Source organism: Thermobia domestica, chromosome 5, assembly GCF_964235325.1.
Source record: "Thermobia domestica chromosome 5, izTheDome1.hap1.1, whole genome shotgun sequence".
NCBI classification, from domain to species: domain Eukaryota; kingdom Metazoa; phylum Arthropoda; class Insecta; order Zygentoma; family Lepismatidae; genus Thermobia; species Thermobia domestica.
In genome coordinates, this window is record NC_137458.1 from 116,071,958 (window position 1) to 116,096,800 (window position 24,843).

The 24,843-nt window shown below is 34.9% G+C and overlaps 1 protein-coding gene across 3 annotated transcripts in view; it reads left to right on the forward strand.

Annotated features, from left to right (window-relative positions):
* Positions 1-324: 324 nt before the first annotated feature.
* Positions 325-24,843, forward strand: part of LOC145686059 (cyclin-K-like) — a 49,795-nt gene continuing 25,276 nt past the window's right edge. For 2 of the 3 annotated variants that reach the window (XR_014131511.1, XM_081758958.1), the window contains exons 1-5: positions 325-652; positions 17,357-17,600; positions 20,700-20,831; positions 22,346-22,451; positions 24,065-24,122. Coding sequence is in view for 2 of the 3 variants with exons in the window: in XM_081758958.1 (XP_081615084.1) it covers positions 17,382-17,600; positions 20,700-20,831; positions 22,346-22,451; positions 24,065-24,122 (515 nt within the window). In the remaining variant the exon portion in view is untranslated. The remainder of the gene's footprint in view (positions 653-17,356; positions 17,601-20,699; positions 20,832-22,345; positions 22,452-24,064; positions 24,123-24,843) is intronic. The other variant, XM_081758957.1, reaches the window with a different exon arrangement.

The window sequence follows — 24,843 nt, forward strand, 5'->3', positions numbered from 1 at the left end:
CATACTAAAGGTCTGACTATTGCAGGAAATATATGTTAGTCAATCTCTTTAGTATGTGTCTAATCACGCTTCAGAACGACCCTGCATCAGTCCTCATATTACAGGAAAGCACAAAATGTACTTTGGTGGTTTATACGTAAGTAAATATAATTGAGGTCATACCACTATGTTCCCCTTTCAACAGGAATAAATTGTATCAAATTTAAAATATGTTTTACTTCAATTTAAAAAGGAAAAACAGAAGCAAACAACTTTAGAAACACCTTACGCAATGTTGCAAACTCCCAACTCTCATGCTTTCCATGGAGTGGTCGGCTTGAATGCCGGTGGGTAGTTACGGTGTGCTATTGGTTGTAGAAGACACGTGTCCTTGTAAATACTTTGAACGAAGAACATAAGTCATGGTGTAGTGCAACAGTGTATGCAAAATTTGATGCTGAACGTAGAAGAGGAAATTGTATTGTGAATTGAATTGTTTTAAAAGCAAAGTGATGGAATCGTGACTACTAATGTGTTAGGAAATAATCCTAAAATAACGTAGATGTTTACGGTTTTGTAATTTGTAACGAGGACATCATATAGGTGTTGCAATTTTGTCGAAGGTAGCGGAAGCTACTTGCTAAGGCAAATCTATTGAAGAAGACTAGTTCTGGTAAGTCAAAATAGAAGTTTTAGATTGCTTTCATAAAATATATGTATCTATTTGTTGTCTTGTTTTGCCAAAATTTAAGGATACTAATATATTGCAAAAATGATAATGCTAAAATAAGGAAAATTAAATTGAGCTTGTTATTCGTTTATGTAGCCTAGTTTTCAGATCTAGGGTCATATATTTTTAAGAAATAAATTTTAGATTTTAATCGGTTGATCTGGTTTAAAGTGACAAGTAACAACTTAGAAAAGAATTTAGTAAGGCCAGAGTATAACATAAGGGAGGATTCTACTAAGTGGCTGTCATGGTCTAGCAGTTTTAAGGTAAACAAGGAATGGGGTCAAGCTTACATTAGCATTGAGGGTTGACAACCTTAAGCAGACACGAGAAGTGGCCCTGGTTTCAACTATGAAAAGAAACTGTGATATTCTTCCTGTATGCGAATACTAACCATCGCCCTTTGAGCATATACTCACCGTCACTAATGCGCCTGCGAAGGGCCACGGTGGCTGTGGTAGAGCATTCACCTTGGTGCTTGGAGTCTCGGGTTCGAACCCGGCCCCCGCCAAGTAAACTTTGTGGTGGACAAACACCGTGTCTGGGTTTCCTCGGGGTTCTCCCATTTCATTCATTTCTCATCATCACCGTCTCCTTTAGCCTAACCGCCATAACCGTGGGACGTAAAAAAGATTTCGTTTAATTTACTAATGCGCCTGCTGTCTAAAGTTGCATTCCTCGCTAACACACGTGCCCTCCAATTTCTCGTGCCCTGACATGGACAAGATATTGTTGCGAGATTTTTCAACTATAGACACAATTGCACAGCAATGCTACTTCGTGCAGCGAAACGAATGTGACCTAAAGCCGGCGGCAGTTCGGTTCATTTTGGATGCAGCTCAAGACTGGATTTTACTTGTTATTTTTACGGTTTATTTCATTATCATAATTCATTTTGTCTAAAAGGCAGAAACGTGCGACAAAACTTAATTGTATACATACAAAGATTCTACTAACTCGTGTGGAAATAGACTGAAATAGTGTGACATCACATCCTTCTCGTTGCCATGGTGATCGCCATTTTATTTTCTAAACAACAAGTACCTAAATACCTAAGAACCTATGTGCAAAACGAAAACAGTGATGAAATATTTCGGAACTGCAAACATTAGATTGGAACAAATACTTATGCTTCTTTTTAAATATATCTAATGACTGAAACTGAAAAATAGGGTAGAAAAGGTAATTAGAAAAAAAATATGTTAAATAATGTTACGTACATGACAAGCATTGAAACTTAAATCAGCGAGTTCACGTCTTGTGAAATCTTCCCTCTGATGTACGATATATTTTGAGAATTTCTATATTTTCAGGTTAAATTAAAGAAAGTGTATTCACCCAGTTCATAATCAAATATTAATTTTAAATAATTCCGGAAAATTTCTGATTGAGTAATATGAGCATGATATACTATTGCATATTTGAAGAGGATTATTGTTTAACAGTTCTTTAAAATATATAGGCCTACTAAACCATTGGTAATTGGATGTGTAATTATTGTATGTTTCCTAAATGCTTTTTTTTTTAAAAAAAAGAAAGTTGATAGAGAATATAAGAAAAGATGTTAACTATATCCACTGATGGTCTGGATTGAATATTTCTAAAGGCTAGCCTTTTCTTTCTTTTGTAATGTAGACTATATTTAGAAATAATATTGTGCACTTCCATTATAAACAGCAGACATTAGAAGTGTAAATGCCCCAATAGAATTAACATTATTCTAAAAGACTTTCTTCTTTTTTAAAAATATATTTTTACAGCTTTCTCTGTGCCGACACTTTGCCAATCTACACGTTAGGGAGTTTATGTTGCTTACAATTGCTTCTTATGGTGGATTACATGATAATTGTGTTACATTAACTATTCGATTTCTACCTTATTACTTAGGGATGTGGAGCTTTTTGAAATAAACTCTTTAGCTCCATTAGCTTCACGCGTTTGTATAGAAAAAAACATGGCGATCACCATGATAACAGGAAGGAAATGACGACATCACTATTCCAGTCTATTGTAGGTTTTTAATACCGGAAGTTTTTACTTGGGCGATTCTCAGCGTTACGCACGGGACATTTGTACACAAAAACTGCTTTTTTGAACAAAAATATGTTTTCGAATAAAATAAAAAGTATGTCAAAATTAGGGAGAAAATTATTATTGCATAGTTAAATAAAAGAAATACTCAAAACAATTGCAAATTTGAGTTATAAGCCAAAATTAAGCGTTACGCACAGACAGAAAGCTCATTTGGCAACCTCTATTTCATGGAATATTCTCTGATTAATGCCAGCATTTTAATTTTATATGCCATCACTTATGTTCTACATTCATTCTCATTACTGTGCGTTATGTTTTTAAATTGGAAAATATAATGTGACGCTATTTTTTTTTTCTCACCGTTACGCACGGGACAGAAAAGTAACCATGCAATTGTTTGGTCTGTTATTATGCAATATCCTTAAACTAAAGAGATTGATATTTTAACATTAACAATTGGACATTAACAATCATGAAAAATTGCATCCATAATTCAATTTAAATAAATTAAATTACATTCCAATTATCAAAATCGATTTGCTTTGCTAGGCAACTCGCTTAGTGTTATTACCAGGGGTAAAAGTGGATCTGAAAAGGTAGGGGGACGAATTGCGTCAAGCCGTCCTCCATGCGTCTTTGCCCATTGTAGTATTTTAGAAAGCGGAGGGGACGCCACATATATTTTCTGGAAGCGGGGGATACCGTCCCCCTGCGTTCCTACTCACTTTTACCCCCTGGTTTATTACCATATCTTTGAGCTACTTGTCTGAGCGCTGATTCGTGCCGTTCAAACCACGTAATGTTGTACACTGTTGAACTGCTCGATCCTCTGTGCTATCTACCAGCCAGACGTTGAGTCGTTTGAACGCTGCCATTGTCAGGTGAAATGCGGTAAAGTGAATTGGAGGGAAACCGTTGGTTTTTGGTTATTTGATATGATTGTTACTTCACAGTGAAGATTTGCTTTAGTGTGAGATTTTTAAATAAGTAATATGGATTCCAGGCAAGTAACATTGTTCCAAGTAATATTGTCAGTGATAAACTGAATCGATCAACTAAAGCAATGAGTGGCCTCAAAGGCAGTGGTCGAAGTGAGGCGGTATGCGGTGGTATGCCATACCGCCTCTGGTTTCTGAGTGATGAAGACATACCGCCTCTGGTTTTTCAGTAATCAAGACTGGAAAATGGATGCTAATATACATTTAATAAATCCATTTTTATACATAATAATTGACGAATTGCTTTTCACATTAGAGACTTTACTTATTATGTAGAAATAATTTCTAAATTGGCAACACCAACATTTTTGTTCTATATTTTTCCTACCTTTTGTTTTTAAATAAGGTGTCTACAAAGAAGTTCATCTCTTGCTCCTTCGTTGGCTGCAGATAAGGGTCACATGCCAGAAAGGACTCAGTCATGGGCCCAATCCAAACAAACGAAAGGCACTATATTGAGGCGACTCGTTTAAACTAAAATCGGGAAGTATTGTAATGAGCGCCGGGACTTCTTTTGTGTCTACAACGTAAAGAAATACATAACTGAGTCCGTTATTTACAAGAAAAAAATATATAGTTTATGCAATAAAAAAAAAGTTATTTTGCTTAAGTGTTCGTTTATTATATAGTGTGTCAAGAAGATTAAATTGATGGAGCTTAAATACTTTCATTAAAAAGTATTTTTGCAACTCTCTAATAGTTGGATAATAACCTTCCGGGGGTCTGGAATACCCCTCAGTCGAGTTTTGAATTCCGGAGTTTACCCAAGGGAAATTGTTTAAAAAAATGATAATACAAAAATTGTTTTAGAACATTTTAGTGTATAATTCTCTATAATATACGATATTTTTATCATTCGCAGAAAATTGAGGGCGGGGCCAAAACCTCTTCATGCCTTACTCATAACTACGAAAAGTTCTCCCATGGTTTTGAGTCATTATGTAAATAGAAATGCTATTTTTTTGGTAACATACCATCACTGTATTTTAACATTTAGATAGCCGGTATGTCGAGTCAAAATTGCAATAAAACATACCGCCTCTGCTTTTTTCCCACTTCGAACACTGCTCAAAGGGCTAGAAAATTTAGACTTAAACATAAGAACAAGGTGAGACTGAAAAATAAAATGAGGCATTAGAGGCAATGCAGCGTTAGAGGCAAGTTCAAAGACTTACTCTTTTCTTCTCACGTTCCCTTTTGCGAAACTCATTCCCCGTTGTTTTGTTGTTGGCCATTTAGAAGAGGAAAACACTCTAAAATGTGAAGAAGAACAAGGTAATTCAAGTCAGATTGGTTCAAGGAAAACGAAAAGAGTGTCAGTGTACAGAATGATATATTCATCAAGTGAACAGAGCAACATTAATTTAGAATACAACTTTGAAGACGATTTTGATAATGATATTCCAACCGTCCAATCCTCAACAATGTTAGAGCAGATGTATTTCTCCTAGTGAAATTTGGTTGTGGTTCTTACAGAAATAGGATTAAATATCGGTATGTATGAGAGTCTGAAAGTGGTATAGAAGATGATGGGGACATTAGAGTAACAATTCTGAAACGCATGGAAACATTGTTTCGATCAAAAGAACGGATCTTATGTCTCATATATGGTATATATCTTGATCTTAAATATACTTCCAGCCTATTTACTGATAAAGGGTGAAAGAATGTACAATACTATAAATTTCCAGAACCAATAGACGTTTTTGAAAAGAGCTAAAGAGGTTTGAAGCGAATCCAGTTTTCCCCTACAAAACTGTCAACCAACTTAGATACCTGCCTTTTCTAATGAAAAGAAGAAAGTGTGATTTATCATCATAGTTTGTTTCTAAGCCCCATGGTAAATGTTTCTATGTAACTTAACGTAGACGTTTCTGGCAGTTATGTTTGGATTAGTTTAAATCAGCAAATTCATGTTTCTTTGAGTTAATAGAAAAGTACCGATGTATTGTTCATTTTTTAACTTCAATAACAATAAATATGTATTGCAGTCTTAATAACTTGATTTTATTCACTTTTCTTGTATAAATCTGTAATATTCCCTGCATAACGTTACGCACGGGACAATATTTCTATACTTCATAAAATAAATAAGGAGGATAATTAAAAAAAATAATAAATACTACTAACAGGCTAATAATAATTCTGCTTTGGGGCAGAAGTTTCAATACTTTATCTTCTACACTTATAAAAGTAACATGAAAAATACATGTTTTTCGTTACGCACGGGAGAGCAAAACATGACATGAGAAAACTACGATTTTTGCCTACCAGAATCCAACATTGATTAAAACTTGTCAATTTTGCCAAAGGTCCACTTCATATTTTTTGCTATTGTTCATATAATTACCGATTTCGAATTTAGTTTGAAAATTATTTGAAAATTAGGATATGTGAAAAGCATTGAGCATGGTGTAGAACAAAGTTTGTGGTGAAAACCTAACAAATATATTTTACAGAAATGTCTCAGTATCAGGGTGGAAAAAATCATGATTTTTTTCAAAAAAATCATTTTTGTTGATTTTTTTGATTTAAATCGATTTTTTTGATTTAAATCAAATCTTTTTCTTCGTATGATACAAGTCGCGAACTGAAGAAAAAACATTAGGAATTAGTATTAAATGTTAATTATGTCATTTAAGTGAAAGTATTGGGTTTTAATTTTGAATTAAATCCCAATCGTTAACCTATTTCAATCCCAAACAATGTTTCTTAAGCATTAAGGAAAAACTACAGCAATGTATATCAACATGACACTTTTCTTTTCACGAAAGTTACTGATATTTGGCAGGGGCATATTTTTAAACAATTGGAACTAGCTAGCGGCACGAAATACATATAAAGTACATAAATTTCGCCTAAAATTAACTAACTCACTCTATGACCTATGGAACCCGGAGGTTCAATGCCATGTTCACAAAAGCTCTCCTGACTTCTATCCTTAGTCAACTGAATCCAGTTTCTATTTTGTATTCTTATTTCTGCGAGATCCATCTTAATATTGCCCTCCCATGTGCGACTAGGTCTTCCTAATGGTCGTTTTCCGATTGGACTTCCAGTTAAAACTTTGAAAGCGTTCCTACTTTCTTCCATTCTCGCTACAGTCCTGCCCACCTGAACCTCCAAGATTTGATGACCCTAACAATGTTTGGTGAATGGTATAAATTATGCAGTTTCTCATCATGAAGTTTTCGCCATTTCTCATTTCCGTTCCTTTTGGTTCCGAATATTCGTTTCAGGATTTTATTCTCAAATACTTTCAGTCTGCGTTCTTCCCTCAGCGTAAGCGACCATGTTTCACAACCATACAGCACAACAGGCATAATTATCGTTTTATATATTTTAAAGCTTCAAATTCCTCGACACAATTCGCAATGATAAGAGATTTTGAACTGAATAATAACACGAATTCCCTGCAGGAATTCCAAAATAAAGAAAATCAAGATGATCAGTTCCAGAAGAAGAAACACTTGTGATTGTTAAAAATATGCTTTATGTGACGTGAAAACCAGTTCAAATGCGAGTTGTCCGTACATTTAAGATATCTATACATAGGAGGCACGTTTTTATACTTTTCTGTTGGCTATTTTATTTCCTCTTACAATTTTTCCTGCACAGGCGCGGCAAATTTTCTGCGATTACATCGCAGATCGCGGCATGTTCTGCAATGGGGTCAAGTATCCACTTTATCAAAAGTATTATTCGATATTTTAACGCATCCAAAATTTGTCGTATTACGATCCCGAGGAACTTCTATGTATTTAGTACATAAATTTCGCCCAAAATTTTAAAATCTAATTTTTTTTTTTTTTTTTTTTTTGTTTCGGAGAGGGGATCGAACCCTCTAAATACGCCCCTATTATCTGGAAACAAACAAATAGACATGAACACAAAAGAGCTTTCATCTTAAATGTCCATGGTGATTTCCCCGTTGGAACAGAAATTTTAAAAGCCTGTGTTACAAAGAGAAGAAAGCAGGGTTCACCCGTAACCCGTTCAAACGGGATTTTCCCTGATAGTTCCCACATGATACTCGTTTCATGCTGTGCTTACATACATTTGAGTCTCACTGTATTATGATTATTATCTTCCATAATTGGAATAACAGAAGAGAAACGGGATTTTACTTACTTTCACTTTAAATTAATTCATTTCGGAATTTGATTTAAATCAACGATTTTTATTAAAAAAATCAAGTGATTTAAATCTTGATTAAAATCGTGATTTAAATCAGACTGATTTAAATCAATCCACCCTGCTCAGTATATAGTTACACTAGTTCTTAATAGGAAAAGATAAACATGATCGTTTCAAATGAATTTTGAAAATTTACTGACAATGGGCCACTTGCCAGAGAATCGCCCACTTGGGGTTAAGTGCTGTATCGCCGGACCAATTTTAGGAAATTTACTGGATCAGTTGGAGAATTTATTTAAGTTTGTGAGGAAAAATGAGTTAAAGTCGGGTAAGGGGAATAGTAAAAGTTAAAAAGTGTTTCTGTACTTTATTATCTTTGATCATAGTTTGTACATCATTTCCTTTGGAATGGATCAAGCTTTCGAATGATATGACACATATATCTTCTGAAATCAATATTAGCGAGAAATTCGGACATTTTACGGCGATTTTCAAGAAAACTATAATCTGGCAACTGAAAATAATAAAATAATAATCGCGTGAATTTGAGCGCCCAAACAAGACCCAGGTTTCTGCTATCTATATTAAAAAAAAAAAAAAAAAAATAGCTGTGCCTCGAGACGTTTATGAGTTATTGAGAGCTTGTTCGTGGCCATGTGAAAAGCGTATGTCTCTTTGGCATGGGAGATCAGGGTTTGGTACCCGGCAGAAGCTTATGTGGTTCAGATCTCACGTTGTTCTATAGGCTCACGTCTCATACAATCTCCTTGCTGAACGGGATACCAAACTGAAATCCAATTCCATCTCTTGTATTATTGGTACAGGGACAATAAATATGAATTTAAAAATATTGTAACAAAAGATGTGGTGCAAGATTGGTGAAAAACTGAAGTGAAATATAAAACCTTTTAAAAATCTCTTGTTTCACCCTAATTACCGAACCTCAGATCCATGAATCGTACATCGGCGCAGGACGTTTGGGCGCAGACGTTTAAGCGCGGCCGTTTCGGCGCAAAGCAGTCCACGATAAGCTGCTTCGGCGTGGTTGTTCGCTCTTGACTGCTCATTGAGAACTCTGTCATACTGACATACAGATTTTATGTTCTTATTGGAAATAATGCTGTGTTTCTTATGCCGCCCAATGGTGTCGTTCCTTTACGTTGGATATATAATAAAGGACAGAAGTTTGTTTTGGGATGTTACAGGCTGCCTACAATAAATTTTATTTGGTCAATTCTTCCTATTTCAATTTATAGATAGTGCCTATAAGTGTCTGTTTTTATGAAATCTGAAATAACTTTCTATTAATACAATAGAGCATCAACTATCCGACCTACATGTCTTTATTACATATGCCTTATTTTATTAAAAGGAAATATTCTTTTAAAACTAAGCCGTATAATACGGAGACCGGATAGTCAATAGTTTGCTGTAATTCCTTCCCATTTTTTTTTTTTTTTTTTTTCCAACTGGTAGAGCCAAGTTGTGCATAATATGCAGATACTTTGCGGTGTTCAAGATGTTATTTTTAGTTTTTACAAAATTATTTGTGGAATTTGGAATTTCCAGTGTCTGTTTTCATATTTTAGTGTCTAAACATTCGGGCTGTAGTTATGCAACACATTATAACATATATAGGTATGTAAACCTATTTGGGTAAAAGTTTTTCGCCCAAACGGCCGCGGCCAAATGTCATGGACCCTCGTACATTGTCTTGAATCACTTTTGAATGGTACCATACACATGCCTTACGATCTATAAATCTGGAAAGTTTCCCGGAGAATATGTTTCTAGCAATCTGAGCACCTCTGGCGAAGCACCTGGGTCACGTACTTGCACCAGGTGTCTTAGAATATATTTTGGCCAAGTTCCATTGAGGTATGAAGATAGAGATATTTTTTGAAATATATTGCGACTTTTGAAATTTATATGCAAATTATCACTTCAAAAGCTGCTGTTCTATCATAGTTATTGTGGCTTCATAGTTCGTAGGTTATTCTCTTTAAAATGATATAGGCTTCTAAATGATACCTCATGCATATCTCACCATCCATAAATTAGGTAAAATTTCCTGGGATTGTCCTTAAAAGTTATATCATCTTTATTAGGACTTCCCTGTCGGGGTCTCGGTCTGAGATACCTGCACAAAAGATACCCCGAAAAAATTTACATTGCCTAGAAAATATGTATCTGCCAAGTTTCATTGAAATATGAATATGCATAAATGAATTAGATTGATATCGCAATATTTTGCAAGCTGAAAATGCAGCTTGTTTTACTGTACATCGAAACTTCCATTAATACTGAAGTTTGAATTCAGCACTTAAAATAGTAAGCGTTACGTAGTCTTGGAAGCTCCGAGCATTAAGCTTCTTAATTTTGACAATTTTTACGCTATTGCTGGTGTTGATTCTACACAATGCTTATTTGAAGGGTAGCAACAAATGACTGAACTAAACTATTGTTATTGGAAAACCAAATTTTACTGAATACGTTTGTTACCATCAAAGGTAAGAAATAATATTAATAGTTTTACTAATGTATTTACATATTTACTGTTAGTGCCGGCACCTACGACCTTAAACCCGTCAACGTATGAGGGATAACGTCCCTCGGCGGCGTCACACAGTGGTCGGAAACTTGGAAGAAGCGGACAAAAATAGTTTATTTCAAAACTATGGAAGATGATGGACGTCTCTCTATCGTTCTATACGTAATTGACCTTTCTAAATCGATTGCAGCTACTGTGAAAGTGATTCGAAGAACCCATGCTGCAATACGTGCAGTTATATATATACACAGCGTGGTCCAAATGTGTGGAAACCCCTCGCATAAATGTCAAATACTGCAAAATATAACCAAAGGAACAATGTAGGAGAGTAATAAAAGTAAGGAGAAATTGGGGAGGACGCAGAACAATGAAAGCCGCCATATTGAAATCCACCATCGTGAATCATACATATAGCAGCGGCGGCTGGTACTATATGTTGCATGGTTGTGTAACCAGATATTTTTTTAATACTAAAGATATTTTTAGGTATTAAAGTAGTGTATCAGTTAAAAAAAAATCTTTGCTCTTGAGCACAAAACAGTATTTATGCATTTCTAAAAAAAAAAAAATCAATAAAAAGAAAACAAAGAAAGAGTGATTTACATTTCCAGCTGCAGTGAGCGTTGCCACTGGAAGCAGTAACATTGAGCATATGGCAGCGAGCTCCTATCTCTTAACATGAGGAAGTGGATTTATTCCTGCGTCGCTGCTATCCTCCCGTATTGCTCCCTTGCAGTTGCACCTTTTTCTGTCACTGGTATATATTCAGCTTCTGTAATAGTTACGAATTCCTCCGCTTGGCAGCGCATGACTCAATTGATAGAATGGGTGAGATATAGACGCTTGGAGGAAAGAATTTATTCACAAAACAGAAACTCGCAAAGAACAAATATGCGTCTGGTGGTAGCAGGGGCGGATCCAGGCTGAATGTTTGGGGGAGGGCGGTCGTTCGTAGTCAATAGGTTTTATTTTTAAAATAAAAAATATCCTATTCTTGGGGGGTGGGATCGAGTCTCGAAGCAGAAAATGTCTTACCACTGGTCTAATTCCTAGCTCTGTGTCTTTCGTGCACATGACTTCCCTGTTCGATTTCCGGCGGAGAGCATAAAAAATTAATCTCAAATCATTCACTTTCAATACTCATCTGTCTTCTTTAGCCTAAATTGCTTTAATGTTAAACTAATACTTTTTTTTTCTCATTTTCGAAGGAAAAAAATCTTTAATTTCATGCTTCTTTATAGTAGAACAGCAGACAAAAATACGTGGTTACTGAAAATGGACTCTTTGTCCCTTATATTCGTACAAAGAAATGCTAACAAAATGCATATCGTCGGAGGAGAGAGGTGTTTCTGTACCCTAAAGAAAATAAGCAGAAAATATTTGCGGTAGAAATGCTTTCTATTCAGAAATACTTGGCGAGCAGCATTTCAGATTTCAATGAAGTCATAGAAACATTTGAAGCTCGAAAAGAACGAAGAAAGATCTTCCATTTTAAAATAATGCATAGTTTACTTAATTAAATAATTTTGTTTAACTGCGTGCATGAATATATGCAATTTTCTTGCTTGTTTCTTCTTTACGGGTTAACGATATCATTCATGGCTTACAGCACATGCTATATATTCGATTTATCTCTTGTTCAATGACATGAATGAAGAAGTTTTGTATAAAGTAGTGTATAAACGTACATTGATAGTGGTTGTTTGAAAAAAAAAAAAAGAAAGAAAGAAAGAAATAGCTTATATTAAACCAATATTACGGAATACACTTTAATCAATAAATATAAATAGAGCTTAAAAGGACTTTCCTCTTCATATTTCCTGAATATGTTTTAGATAAGATTCAAGAATGCTGAGGGAATGGAACACTTGCGCGTACCTACTCATATTTGATATTGCAACATTGCAACCGGTGCTTCTACAGACCACGAACCGCTACTGACATATAGTATATAAATTGAGAGCGTAACATGTTGACGCATTATGTGAATTGGACGTCGCTAGCAAGTACGAAGTTATGACAGGTGTTAATATGCATTCAAGAAGCGGCTACAGGTTCAATGTGCTCTCCATCCGATTGTATGTGCAGCTAAAAATAGACGGTGTAAAACAAATGTGTGTTTGGCCTTAGGATACAAAATTAAAGTTCACGGTTTTGCACTCGCACCATCTTCGAAAAAACACTAATACTTACTGGAATGTAATTTACACAGGATTACATTGTTTCAGTAATATTAAAAGATTCAGCATAAAATCTTGTATACTACTGCACTGACGTGTAAATACAGCAACTCTACATGACTGATAGTTTATCACTGCAATATGTATGATGGCTTTCACTACAACTTTCATTTAGGGATGAAGGGCAATCCAAATTACGTACCTGAGAATATGTCTTTTCGCTTTGTAAGGCTTAGATAGCAGATCTCGATTGCAACCAGAACAACATTGGTAATCACGCATTTCCAGTTAGATAGGGCTGAGTCCTCCAGGAGCACTTGGGTGCAGCTATTTCCAATGCTCAACCTTTGTACTACTTATGGACAACTCAATAAACTCTATTTTTATGATAAGCAAGGATAAGCTTAGACTGCAGAACTAGTAACATCAGCGTATATGTAACTTGTAGGTAACACTAACAAATCTATCATATTAATGATATGACAGTAGATAACAAATGAAACTCTTCACTAAGCACAAGTATTTGAGTCCAATGTACTATCCAACCTCTTTCATCGACCTCTGAAACAATATAAATGTTTAAAACTTATCATATTGTTTGGTTAATACGTATTTTACTGATTTTTCGGCACTTTTATTTGTTCATGTTTACATGCATTTTATAGACAGCGAAAATATACCTATGTCCTGAAACTCCGGATTTGGAAGCAGGAGACATTCTTATGATCAAATATCAATTCCGATTTCATAGGAGGTGAAGTCGACAAAATCGATTTTTGAGCGCTTTCTCTGTTTCCGACCACTGTGCGCCGAGTCAGGAAGCGCACTATTCACGGAAAGTATTTTCTAAAATATAAAATTGCTTATTTTACTTCAAATAGACTATAAACATATTCTACACATTAATTTGTTTTAAAATTATCCCAAACTAATTTTTTTAATTAAAAAAAAATTTTTTTTAATCATTCATTCAGTGCATTCAGAACTTTATAAAGGTTTTATGTTGAATGTAGTTGTCTACCTTAACGTGAAAGCATATAATTTGCCCGAAGAAAGTGCAAAGTTTGATAAAAATAAATTCAAATGTAATCACCTTAGTTGTACCAAACCCAGGTGGGTTTTTTCAGGTGGGACAACCCTGATGCTGGGACTCGAGTTTACTTATTTTTGAATACTTTGTATACCAAGTTTCATCTTTCTAGCGTAACAGTCGTAAGATACTCAGTTTTTCGCACAAACATGATAAAGTTCTTAGTTAGGGCATGGCACTCTGATTTATCAAAAGTGATCTAAGTCGGTTCCTCTTAGGTCTGGCTCGTTTTCTTTGCACTTTGCCACAATCAGGAGTAGATATTAAACGAAAATTGCAGGATGTATATGATAATTTCGTTGTAGACAAACACAATACCTACATTGCAGAAAATAACAGTAGTTTTAAGTCGCAAATGTGATATATTGTGTGTATTTTTAATCGACAACGATTAAATAAGTGATAAAAGTAGGGAAAATATCGTAACTACAAATAAACTACAATGATTAACTATCTGATTCACGCGATTTGCTAATTGTTCCATTGCCAATTCCAGTGTTCCCAAAACATACCATCGTCCAGTTACTTTTGTTGGAGCCAAAACTAAGTAGTAATTTATGAAAAACCTATTGAAGTCAGCAGGGTTAAAGCAAGAACATATGTTTTCTGTTACTGTTTTCTGTTATATGATTCATCCGACCGCCTTTTGTAGGAGGTTGAGAGGGATCTATATTTCAGGAAACAAAGGGAAGTAAAATCGCATTTACTTTCAGTGTCAGTATTACAACCCAGCAGAAAATAAATCAGAACCTGAAGAAATTTTGCCGCGCATAAGACGAGTTCCTTCCCTTTCTTTTTTTAAAGCTAGACTCTTAAAACGATATTTTTGTCAGGAAAACCGATAAGTACTTTTGTAGTTTATTTTCTGTGGTGGTGGTGAGGTGATTTGGAGTTTAACGTCCCTTTCAGCAGCGAGGCTATATGAGACGGGATCTACTGATTAACGTGAAATCCAAACTACATGAACTCCCGCCGGGAATCGAACTATTATTCCCACTTTCATTTTCTTCGTCGTTATAAATCTTGTTCCTAGCTGTCCTGTTTTTCCTTCCGGTCCACTGTATATTATCATATATTCTTTATCTATTCTCCCATCATATTTCTTGGAAACCTATTAAATCTATTTTGTTTTGGATATTTGATTTCCTACTTCTTCCAGGGTGTTTCATCGTTTGTATATTCTATGTTGCTAAGGTAGTATATGTCTTTCTTATTTTCTTCCATTGTTCTTGTTCTTATATTAATCTACCTCTTCGTAATCCATCTATCCAAGGCTGATTTTGAGGTTTCGTAACTTGCGTTTTTTTTCTAGGGTGAGATCGTTGACCTCACGCTGAACCCCTATCCTGGAAGACCGGAAGTTTTCTGTCGGAGGTTTACTCTCTTAGTCTTTGTAGATCTTGCTACTAACTGCAGAGCAGCGGTCCCGGTTTTGGTATATCCTAGAAACCTCCAGTACCCACGACATCTGGTGGGTCTTTCCCTAACCGCCACCCGGGAAGTCACCTGGTAGGAGCCTAAGAACTAGGGTTTACCCAAGTGGACCCAGCCCGAAAAAACCCCGGGTTTTTTCGGGTTGGAGCCATCTGAAAAAACTCACCGTAAAACCCACCTGCGTTTTTGACCTTTTTGTTAGTATATTATTGGTACAACAGATGATCACATTGAAAGTTATTTTTATCAGATTTTGAACTTTCTTTGGGCGAATTATATGCTTTCACTTTAAGGTTGACAACAACAGTCAACATAAGACCTTTATAAAGTTCTGAATGCACTGAATGAAAAAAAAAAAAAAAAAAAAAAAAACACCTTTGCTTCAGATAATTATAGAACAAATTGATATGTGGATTATGCTTATAACCTATTTAAAATAAAATAAGCGATTTTATATTTTAGAAAATACTTTCCGTGAATAGTGTGCTTCCTGACGGCGTCGCCGAGTGACGTTATCCCTCATACGTTAATGGGTTTAATGTCACAGGTGCCGGTACTAACAGTAAATATGTAAAGGCATAGTAAAACTATTAGTACTATTCCTTAACTTCGATGTTAACAAAAGTATTCAGTAAAATTTTGTTTTCCAATAACAATAGTTTAGTTCAGTCATTTGTTGCTACTCTTCAAATAAGCATTCTGTACAATCAACACCAGCAATAGCGCAAAAATTCTTGTCAAATTTAAGGAACTTAATGCCCGGGAGCTCATAAGTCTACGTAACGCTTACTATTTTAAGTGCTGAATTCAAACTTCAGTATTAATGGAAGTTTCGATGTACAGTAAAGCAAGCTGCATTTTCAGGGAAAACCCATCGTGATAGAAGTGTTCGGGAAATTGAACGCACAATAAAACTATTTATTTTACGCTGGAAGATATTTAATTTCATTTATGGCATTTTGAAACATTTACTTTATAAAATATGAATTATAGGCCTATCTTTGTTGTTTTAAATTAATTTTCAGAAAAGAACCGTCTTGCAACAAATGCTCGGGAAATTCCCGTAATTGTACGCACAAAGCATTGAAAGCGAACTTCAACCATAAAACCATATATTTTACGTTGAAAAATATTTATTTCGTAGTAGAAATTTTGATTAATTATGTCTTTGTTTTAAATTAATATAAGTATTTGATATTCATATTTGGCGAACGTCACTGAGGCTCCCGGGATGACTCGATCTACATTTGTTCGTTTGTCTACTTGTACCACAGTGTTCAACTTTCCGTCGTTTAAATTTTCAGGATATAAGCTGGATACACTATAAATTTTCTGTATAGATTTTGGCGGCGTACCAACATAAAATTACAAAATGGTCCTTTTTTATTTCAAAATAGCGGATATCCATGCTACAAAGGACAGTTTTCGGTATTTCAAGCTGAAATTTTCAAAGTAGAAGCACGAGAGACTAAATTAGCTGTATTATCTTGGCGGTATAAAATTTCAAAATGACAGCCATTATTCAAAATAGCGGGTATCCATGCTACAGGGTGAAATTTTCGGACTTTCTAAGTTGAAATTTTGAGGGTAGAAACACAAGACATTCTAAATTTGATGTATACAGTTTTTCGGTTATCCAATATAAAATTTCAAAATGGCGGTCAATTTTTCAAAACAGCAGTGAGTAGAAAATTGTTGCAAGTTATGACAATGACAATCTTGAAATGTAAATCATATTTTAACATTTTTACCCCAAAGACATTGAAATAATTCGAAAAACCCAATTAAACCCGAAAATACCCAAAAACTCACATGGGCCCAGGTGGGTTGGGTTTTTTAAAAAATACCCGGGTTTTTTAAAACCCTGCTAGCAACTCCCCCAGTGTTGTACAATAATAGAAACAGAAATAACCAACCTGTCATTTCAAACCATGACAAGGAATAACTGAAAAAGGTTTCAATCAATCAATTGGTTGGTTAACACAGAAAGTTAAACTCAAATTGTTCCTAATGCAAGTACAAACGCTGGTTTCTAGGAATACCTCAGCTTTTATTCGAGAGAGGTGGAAGTTTAACTTTGTGTCCGGTATATTCCAGGATACACAAGGCATTACATTGTAAGATTTTATTTCATGATTTCAGGTAATTTCAGATTTGAATATCCATGTTGACAGTGGAATAGGATTTCCTTTTAAACATTTTTTTTTTTTTTTTTTTTTTCAGATTTCATTGAAGATTGTGGGAAAAAATGCCTTGTTGGTATTATGACAAAAAGGAGCTACGTAACACACCTTCCATTTTGGAAGGTATTGACTATGATACAGAATGTCGATATCGCAAAGAAGGAGCAAGATTTATAATAGACTGTGGGACGAAAATGGACCTTGGTTATAATACCATGGCTACCGGAGTTGTGTATTTTCACCGCTTTTATATGTTTCATTCATTTAGACAGTTTCCAAGATACGTAAGTATTAGAATAAATATTATTGTTTTATATTTGGGTGAATGATATTTGATGATAAATGTGCTTACATAATATATTGAGAGTAAATTAAATAATGTGTAGGTTGAAATGCATATTATTATCGAGTAAATAGTACTTACATTTTGTGTGGATAGTGGCGGATATATTCCAGTGGTAATTCTGAGTATATTTCTTTTTCTTTTTTTTTTTTTAATGAATAGAATTAAAATATGCTAATTTAAAATTAAACATATCAGAATTATATTTGAAAAGAAAGTAACAAATCTTTTGATGTTAATTTTTTTCTTCCTTTCCCCTTATCTTCTGCGCATAATTGTGGGACGTTAAATTCTTCTTCTTGTTCTTGGATCAGCATACTCTTGATTAGTTTGATTCACCTTTTCATTCTTTCCTACATGTATTACGTGGGTCGTTTAATATATAAGTTTCCCTAAGCTGTAAATATATATATATATATATATATATTAAAGATACATTTGTAAACTATACGTACGTGTGTAGGTGGGTCCTTCCTCACTTCCCCACATAATCACCTTTGAGATTCAGGCATTTGTCCCACCGTTGCACTAATTTCTCCAAACTCTTTGCAAACAATTAGGGTTCTGTCTATTTAGCACTCTCCTCACATTCCGCTTCTCTTCATCTGTTCCGAAACGTTCATGGTCCATCAGGAGTGTAATGATGGACAGATGTCTCTTTCCCTGTCACAATGCGCATGAGGAATACATTGCCATCTTGCTGGTATCGCATTAAACCTTCAAGGCTGTTACCCATATTCATTTGTAAATTATAGCCACTTAGTTGAAAGCAATCCATCGTGCACATAGTTCGCAGTACTGCAGTTTCTCGAGAATGATGTGATGGGCTGTTACAACAGAAATGTTCAGCCTTTCTCCAACCTCGCGTACATTAATTCTACTTTTTGAACTTGCTTATCCATCTTCCCAATGTTCTAGCCTAAATAGCAATAGCCATAATTTTTTTGCAAAGGGTTGGACAAATTGGTGCAATTTTCCCGTCGTAGCTAATAGCGTGATTACTCCGTTGTCTCATGTGTGGTCTAGCGCTTCTTTTCGAAACTGTCTTCAATATACACTTTTCTTCTACTATTTCCATAGCTTTTTCATTTCACACCTTATCTACCCACCTAATTTTCAATATTCCTTTTTAGCACCACATTTCGAATGCTTCCATACTCCGCTTTTCTTCTTCTAGAGTCCATTCCTCGCATCCATACGTGTGTTTTCATCTTTAGGCGCTTTTTATTGTAGATTATATATTTTTCTACTTGAGCGTTTTATTTTCCAACTTCTTAGTCATACTTGAAAAATCAGGAGACGACTAATATTTTCCACTTTATTTACTTTTACTGAAACTACAATGAACTTCAACTTCAGAGAGTGGAAATCGACTATTGAGCTAAGGATCCTTATATGCGTTGCCACTCAGTCCTCAAAACTGCTCTGAGATCGATGCTATACATCTTAGATCATGCAGACTGTAATAGTTTGTACAAACACAAGTAAGTTATAGTTTATGTGATCTAAGAACGTAGGGCACCGCCTTACTCACCTGGAAAACCTGTCAGGGAATCCAGCTTAGCACTAAAAAGTCCTGGAAAAGTCATGGAATTTCACTAAAATGTCTGAAAACCTGGAAAAGTCAGGGAATTTCATAACTTACTGTTTAAATTTCATTTACCTACAGTAGGCATTTCTTATGTAATGACAAATGCTTGAAATAGGTGGCAACTCTTGCTACTGGAGCAAGTAGTTTAATATTTCCACTTAAATATATATATGTATATACATATATAACTGCATTTCCTGGCTTAATGCATAATGTGTTTGACTTCTGCATTTCTAATGTTGAAAGTCAAAGAGTCTTCTGCATTTTTACATGTATTAAAAAAAAAGTTTTGAACTTTTTTCTTGCTACAAAAGTGAAAAAATTCTCCAATACTTTTATAGTGATGCATGATTCTTGAAAATAGATAATCCAGAGTAGATAATCAGATGAACATAGAAAGAGACTGCAGAAGAGCCACATTCAATCTCAAATAAGAGAACTTGAAGCTAAGAAGTCCAAGGTTATTACAACTTTATCTCGCGAGGAAGCAGACATTGATAAGAAATTATCAGACTTGCGAAAACTTTTGTAATTATGTATCACCAGTGCAGGAAGCTCCCTTGACAGACAGAAAATATATATCTATAGTAAGTCTCACAAATAGTCAAACTGATGATAAAATGTTTTAACTTCTGAATCCGTCCATTAACAACTTTAACGATTGTAAATGTTTACTATAATTCCTTCTGTGAAAAGGAAAAATAATAGAATACTTGTAGCAATAAATAAAAGTAAACAGCCATACCCCATCCAGGGTGAAAAGTGAAGTCAGGCTCAGATTGAATATGTTGAGCATTTTCATAAATTCATTGGCAACATTATTGACCAGAAATGTACATAAATAGCGTACAGGTTATTTTCATATATTTTTTAAGTTACCAGATTTCACTTTTTGCCTTATCCGGCTATTTAATAGGGGACATTTCATAATTAAAAAAAGTTTTGTTTCTTTTCCTTCATGTGCAAATTCTATTTTTCTATGCACCGGTACAAATATATGCTACAAAATGGTGTACCTGGAAATTTCTGAGAAGTGACCTGGAAAACCTGGAAAAGTCAGGAATTTGATCTTGGAAAATTAGTGAGAACCCTGAATATTAGTTTTAATTTTAATCATATCAAATAAATCAGGTTAGTTTTAATTTTATAATCTTTAAATTTGTAATATATAAATACATTTTAATATTGACTTATATCATTGATATATAAAAATACATGAGTAGTAGTAATAAAACAATATATGCTATAGAGATAACCAAAGAAATACTATATTAAAACTTGTTCATAAAAAATAAGTTGATTTATTAATATTCGTATTGAAATATAATAAATATAATAACTATAATAAATATAATAACTTTTAATGTTCTGTAAAATATTATTTTATTTTAACAACCAAGTTAATTTCGTTCGATGTAATGGATTTCAAATACGTTATTTGATTCACAGGTAACGGCATGTTGCTGTCTTTTTCTTGCCGGAAAAGTTGAGGAAACTCCAAAGAAGTGTAAAGATGTGATAAAGACAGCAAAGAGTCTCTTGACTGAACAAAAATTCCTTCAGTTTGGTGAGGATCCAAAGGTAAGGAATATCTTCATTTCTGTAAATGACCTCTCCTAGTTCACTTCTCATTGTTAAAAAAAAATGACTTATGAACTATAATAAGCTATACTTAAAAAATGTTTAACATCTTAAGGAAGTCTTTTCTTCCTTTCTTTCTTAGAGCTGAGAAGGAAAAAGCCAATTGTACACTTAGAATTATTTCAATTTTCTCACGTTTATGTTTTAAAAAATTAGGGCTTTGATAACTTATTAGAGAGTCCGACTCTGAAGTGTTGGAATCTGGAGTTTAATGTCAAATGATATCCAGTGCGTTTACTTGTTCATATATTTCGCCGTTGGTTGAGTTTATCAAGACTGCTTTCTTTTTGTCCTACATACAATGTTATCAGTTATTTAAATTGTGATTTTTTTAGTTTAAGGTCTTACGATTGTGTACTGAGGCTAAGGAGACAATAATGATGAGATGGATGATACTAGTTGAATGACGAAGAAAGGAAGAAACGGGAGAATCCCTAGAAAACTGCTTAGGTTTTATAGGTGCTTGTAAACTATAAAACCTACTTAGTGGAAGGTGGGATCAAATCAGGGATCCCGCGCTCCACAATTGAGCGCCCTACCATTGCGCCACTGTGACCACTTAAATTATAATGTGTTCGTATTTCTCAGCTTATTAGTCAATAAAGTTGGTTCAACACAGAACTTCAGAACAATAATACGAAGATGACAGATCATGTCGTTTGGTTCGATAAAATTTGTCAAATTGTCCACCCGTAGGTTTTGAATATTTTGTATACTGTTTTCGATACCTTAGAGTATCTGATATCTTTGTTACCTACAAGTAGAGAAAATAAACTACAGATGAATTTAATATAATATTTTTTCTACTTAAGCATCATAATGCACACTTGTATTTTAAATTGTGTGGTTTCCCACTTATTCTGAAGCCTGATTCCAGTATTAAATCCTTTCCAATCCACTCGCTTATTCTCCAGTGGGCGAGAAATAGATTTGTAGATTACTTGCAATTTTAAGAGAAAAGTATAAATATGGTATCGTCACTGCGTTCAGGAAAAGTTTCTTCGTGCTCACTTCCATCATTAAGCTGTCGTTCAGCCTCACTTTTCGTAAAATCTGCCCCGTATTATGATTACCACTTACACGCCTTCTTGCTCCTACTTAACTATAAGTATGATCGTGCAAATATAATGGAGGATCAGCTGTTCACTTCAAAACACATGGCCTGCGCTATCTATTTGCTAGATTCTATACTTCATGAGGGGACGTGTTGAACTGTCTCCGACAGAAGAACGCAACAAAAAGGTGTTGGATGTCTCCTGATATCGGATCAGAAAAAAAAATCATTACATTGGACGAGCTGCGACGTAGGATCGGGAAGGGTTAATTAGTAATGAGAACCTTGATGAAAACGTTAAAGAAGGAACACCTTCATTTGGTTTGAGTCGTGCGTTCATTAGATGTAAATAAGTTTAAACATGTTTTGTAATTTTGATACTAGCTTCTTTCTGTTTCAGGAGGAAGTTATGACTGTAGAACGGATACTACTTCAGACCATAAAATTTGATCTACAAGTAGAACATCCATATAGTTATCTTATTAAATACGCCAAATGTCTAAAAGGTAAGCATGCGTCAAAGTATCTGTTTTTTATTTATTTATCTTTTATATTTTTAAAGAAAGCTGTAAGAAAATATATTCTTTGAATAGTTGTCAAAAAAAGTATTGAGTCTTTGAAGGTCAAAATTGAGAACACATTTATTGTGATTTGACATATAACAACAAATGCTCTGTTATATTCGATGTCTTTCTGCCATTTTTTCCGGCAACATCGTAATCCTGTCGCTATAGAACTTCCGTAGTTTCTCGTCAAAAAAATTGTGACACGTAGTTTTCACATACCTCTTTCCAAACTAACTTATGCAGAAATAAACGTAGTCTGAGGGTGCCAGGTGCTGAACACACGTGGACGCATTAAGATCTCCCTGCCAAGTTCTCCATTTTTGATTGATCCTTAAGGATGTATGCTATCTGGTGTTGTTAGTATGGTATACGACACTCTGTGCTGACCAGTTCTGGCTGTTTCTTTTCAATTGCTAGATGCACTCGAGCTAATTGTTGACAGTTTGAGGTTCGAGTCTTTTGTTCTGCGTGGCAGCATCAGCTCGTAATGCACGATTTCCTTTCAGTCCCACTAAACGCACATGATAACTTCCTGGGCGTCAATGTATCCTCATTTTGACTTCCGATATTATTCTCCAAAGTTCTCCACTTTTCATCACTCATGCCTTCTGTGCGAGCGGTCCCGGGTTCGATTCCCGGTGGGGTCACTCGGTCGAAAAAGTGTAACACGCTTTTTCAGGCCAGCCATCCTGAATGAGGTTTTCCTGATTTTTCCTCATGCACACCAGGCAAATGCCGGGGTGGTAGCTAACTTATAGGTCTTAGGCCGCTTCCTTTCTTCCCCAATCCTTTCTTCCTTCCCTTTCCCCCGGATTGTGTGCTCGCCGAGGGACGTCATTCCTCAAATCGTGACGGACTAAATGGCCTTAGATCCCGAAAGCCCAGAAATCTAAATCCCTTTTCACCACTCATGATCAACTACTTCTGAAATGACTGCCTTCCCAATTAGATTGACCCCGACTCATTTACCGTGTATACTTCTGCTACAAGCAGTTTGGTAAAGACGCACAATGGTACACGGGATTGCACTTTCTCCCACAACCGTTTTAATATAAAACTTCACTATAATACAATATAGTAAATTCTGAAGATGGTTCGACGACCAGTAGAGTCCCTTAATTTGGTAATAGATGATTATGGATATCCCAGGCCCAAACACAGTCAAGACCGTGGTAGAAATTCTCAAGTCCCGGGCGCAGCCAAGAGACGGTAAGGTAAGTCTCAAGGCTCAGTGCAGCCAAGAGAAGGTGAGTAAGATGACTAATCCCAATGTAGACTGATGCCTTCGAAGGTGTTGCAGCGTCTTATATAACCTATCCCCATGAGTCCTCGTAGAATTTTAAGGTGGTGGCGACGTTCGTCCTTTTTTGGATCAAATGCAAAAGGAAAAGTTATTTGATTCCATTTAGAAATTTGTGTTTAGCGGTTATCATAAATATGTAATATTTTATTTTCTTGATTTCTAATTATGTTATTGTGTCTGTTACAGATTTTTCATCAGTTACTTGATAGCGTAAATATTACATTAATTTTATTATTATTATTATTTTCAGGTGATAAGAATAAACTTCAAAAGATGGTGCAAATGGCTTGGACATTTGTTAATGATAGGTAAATATATTTATTTCTTTATTTTAAGTTTAACGGCCCACATTTATGCGTCGTTAACGGCCCACGTTTATGCGTCGAAGCTAAAGAGACTGATATTTATTTTTCCAAGGGGATTATTTTTTTTAACATTTGCAAAGATATGTTTTAGATTTAGTTCGTTTGTTCGTTAGTCTTAAAATACACAAGGTGCACTTTCTACATATAAATATATATCTGTACCTTTTTTTAAAATCACTTCTTATTATCAAGAGCTTCTTCGTGGCTAAACGGTTAGCGTAAGCGCCTTTGATGTGGGAGACCCGGGTTCGATTCCCGGCGGGAACATGTTTGGATTCCATGTTAATCAGTAGGTCCCGTCTCATATAGCCTCGTTGTTGAAAGGGGCGTTAAACTCAAAATCAACTCAATTTATTATTATCAATATCTTTCTCCAGGCAATCTATAATTATTAAAAGTCTATTTAATAATATATTGTGCATGTCTTCTAGCGTACACATCACTGATTAATGGGAGGCACGAAGGCCCAGTAAATCGCTTGCCTTTAGAGCGAAAGGTCTTTCCTTCGTTCCTAATCTATATCAGCTTGTGGTGATATCGTATTCATGTTTTTAACACTAGCTTCATTACCACCAATTCTTTCAATATATATATATATATATATATTCATTTATAATGTTCTTTGCTTAGCCCGCAGAACACTAAAGATTTCATTTTATGTTTT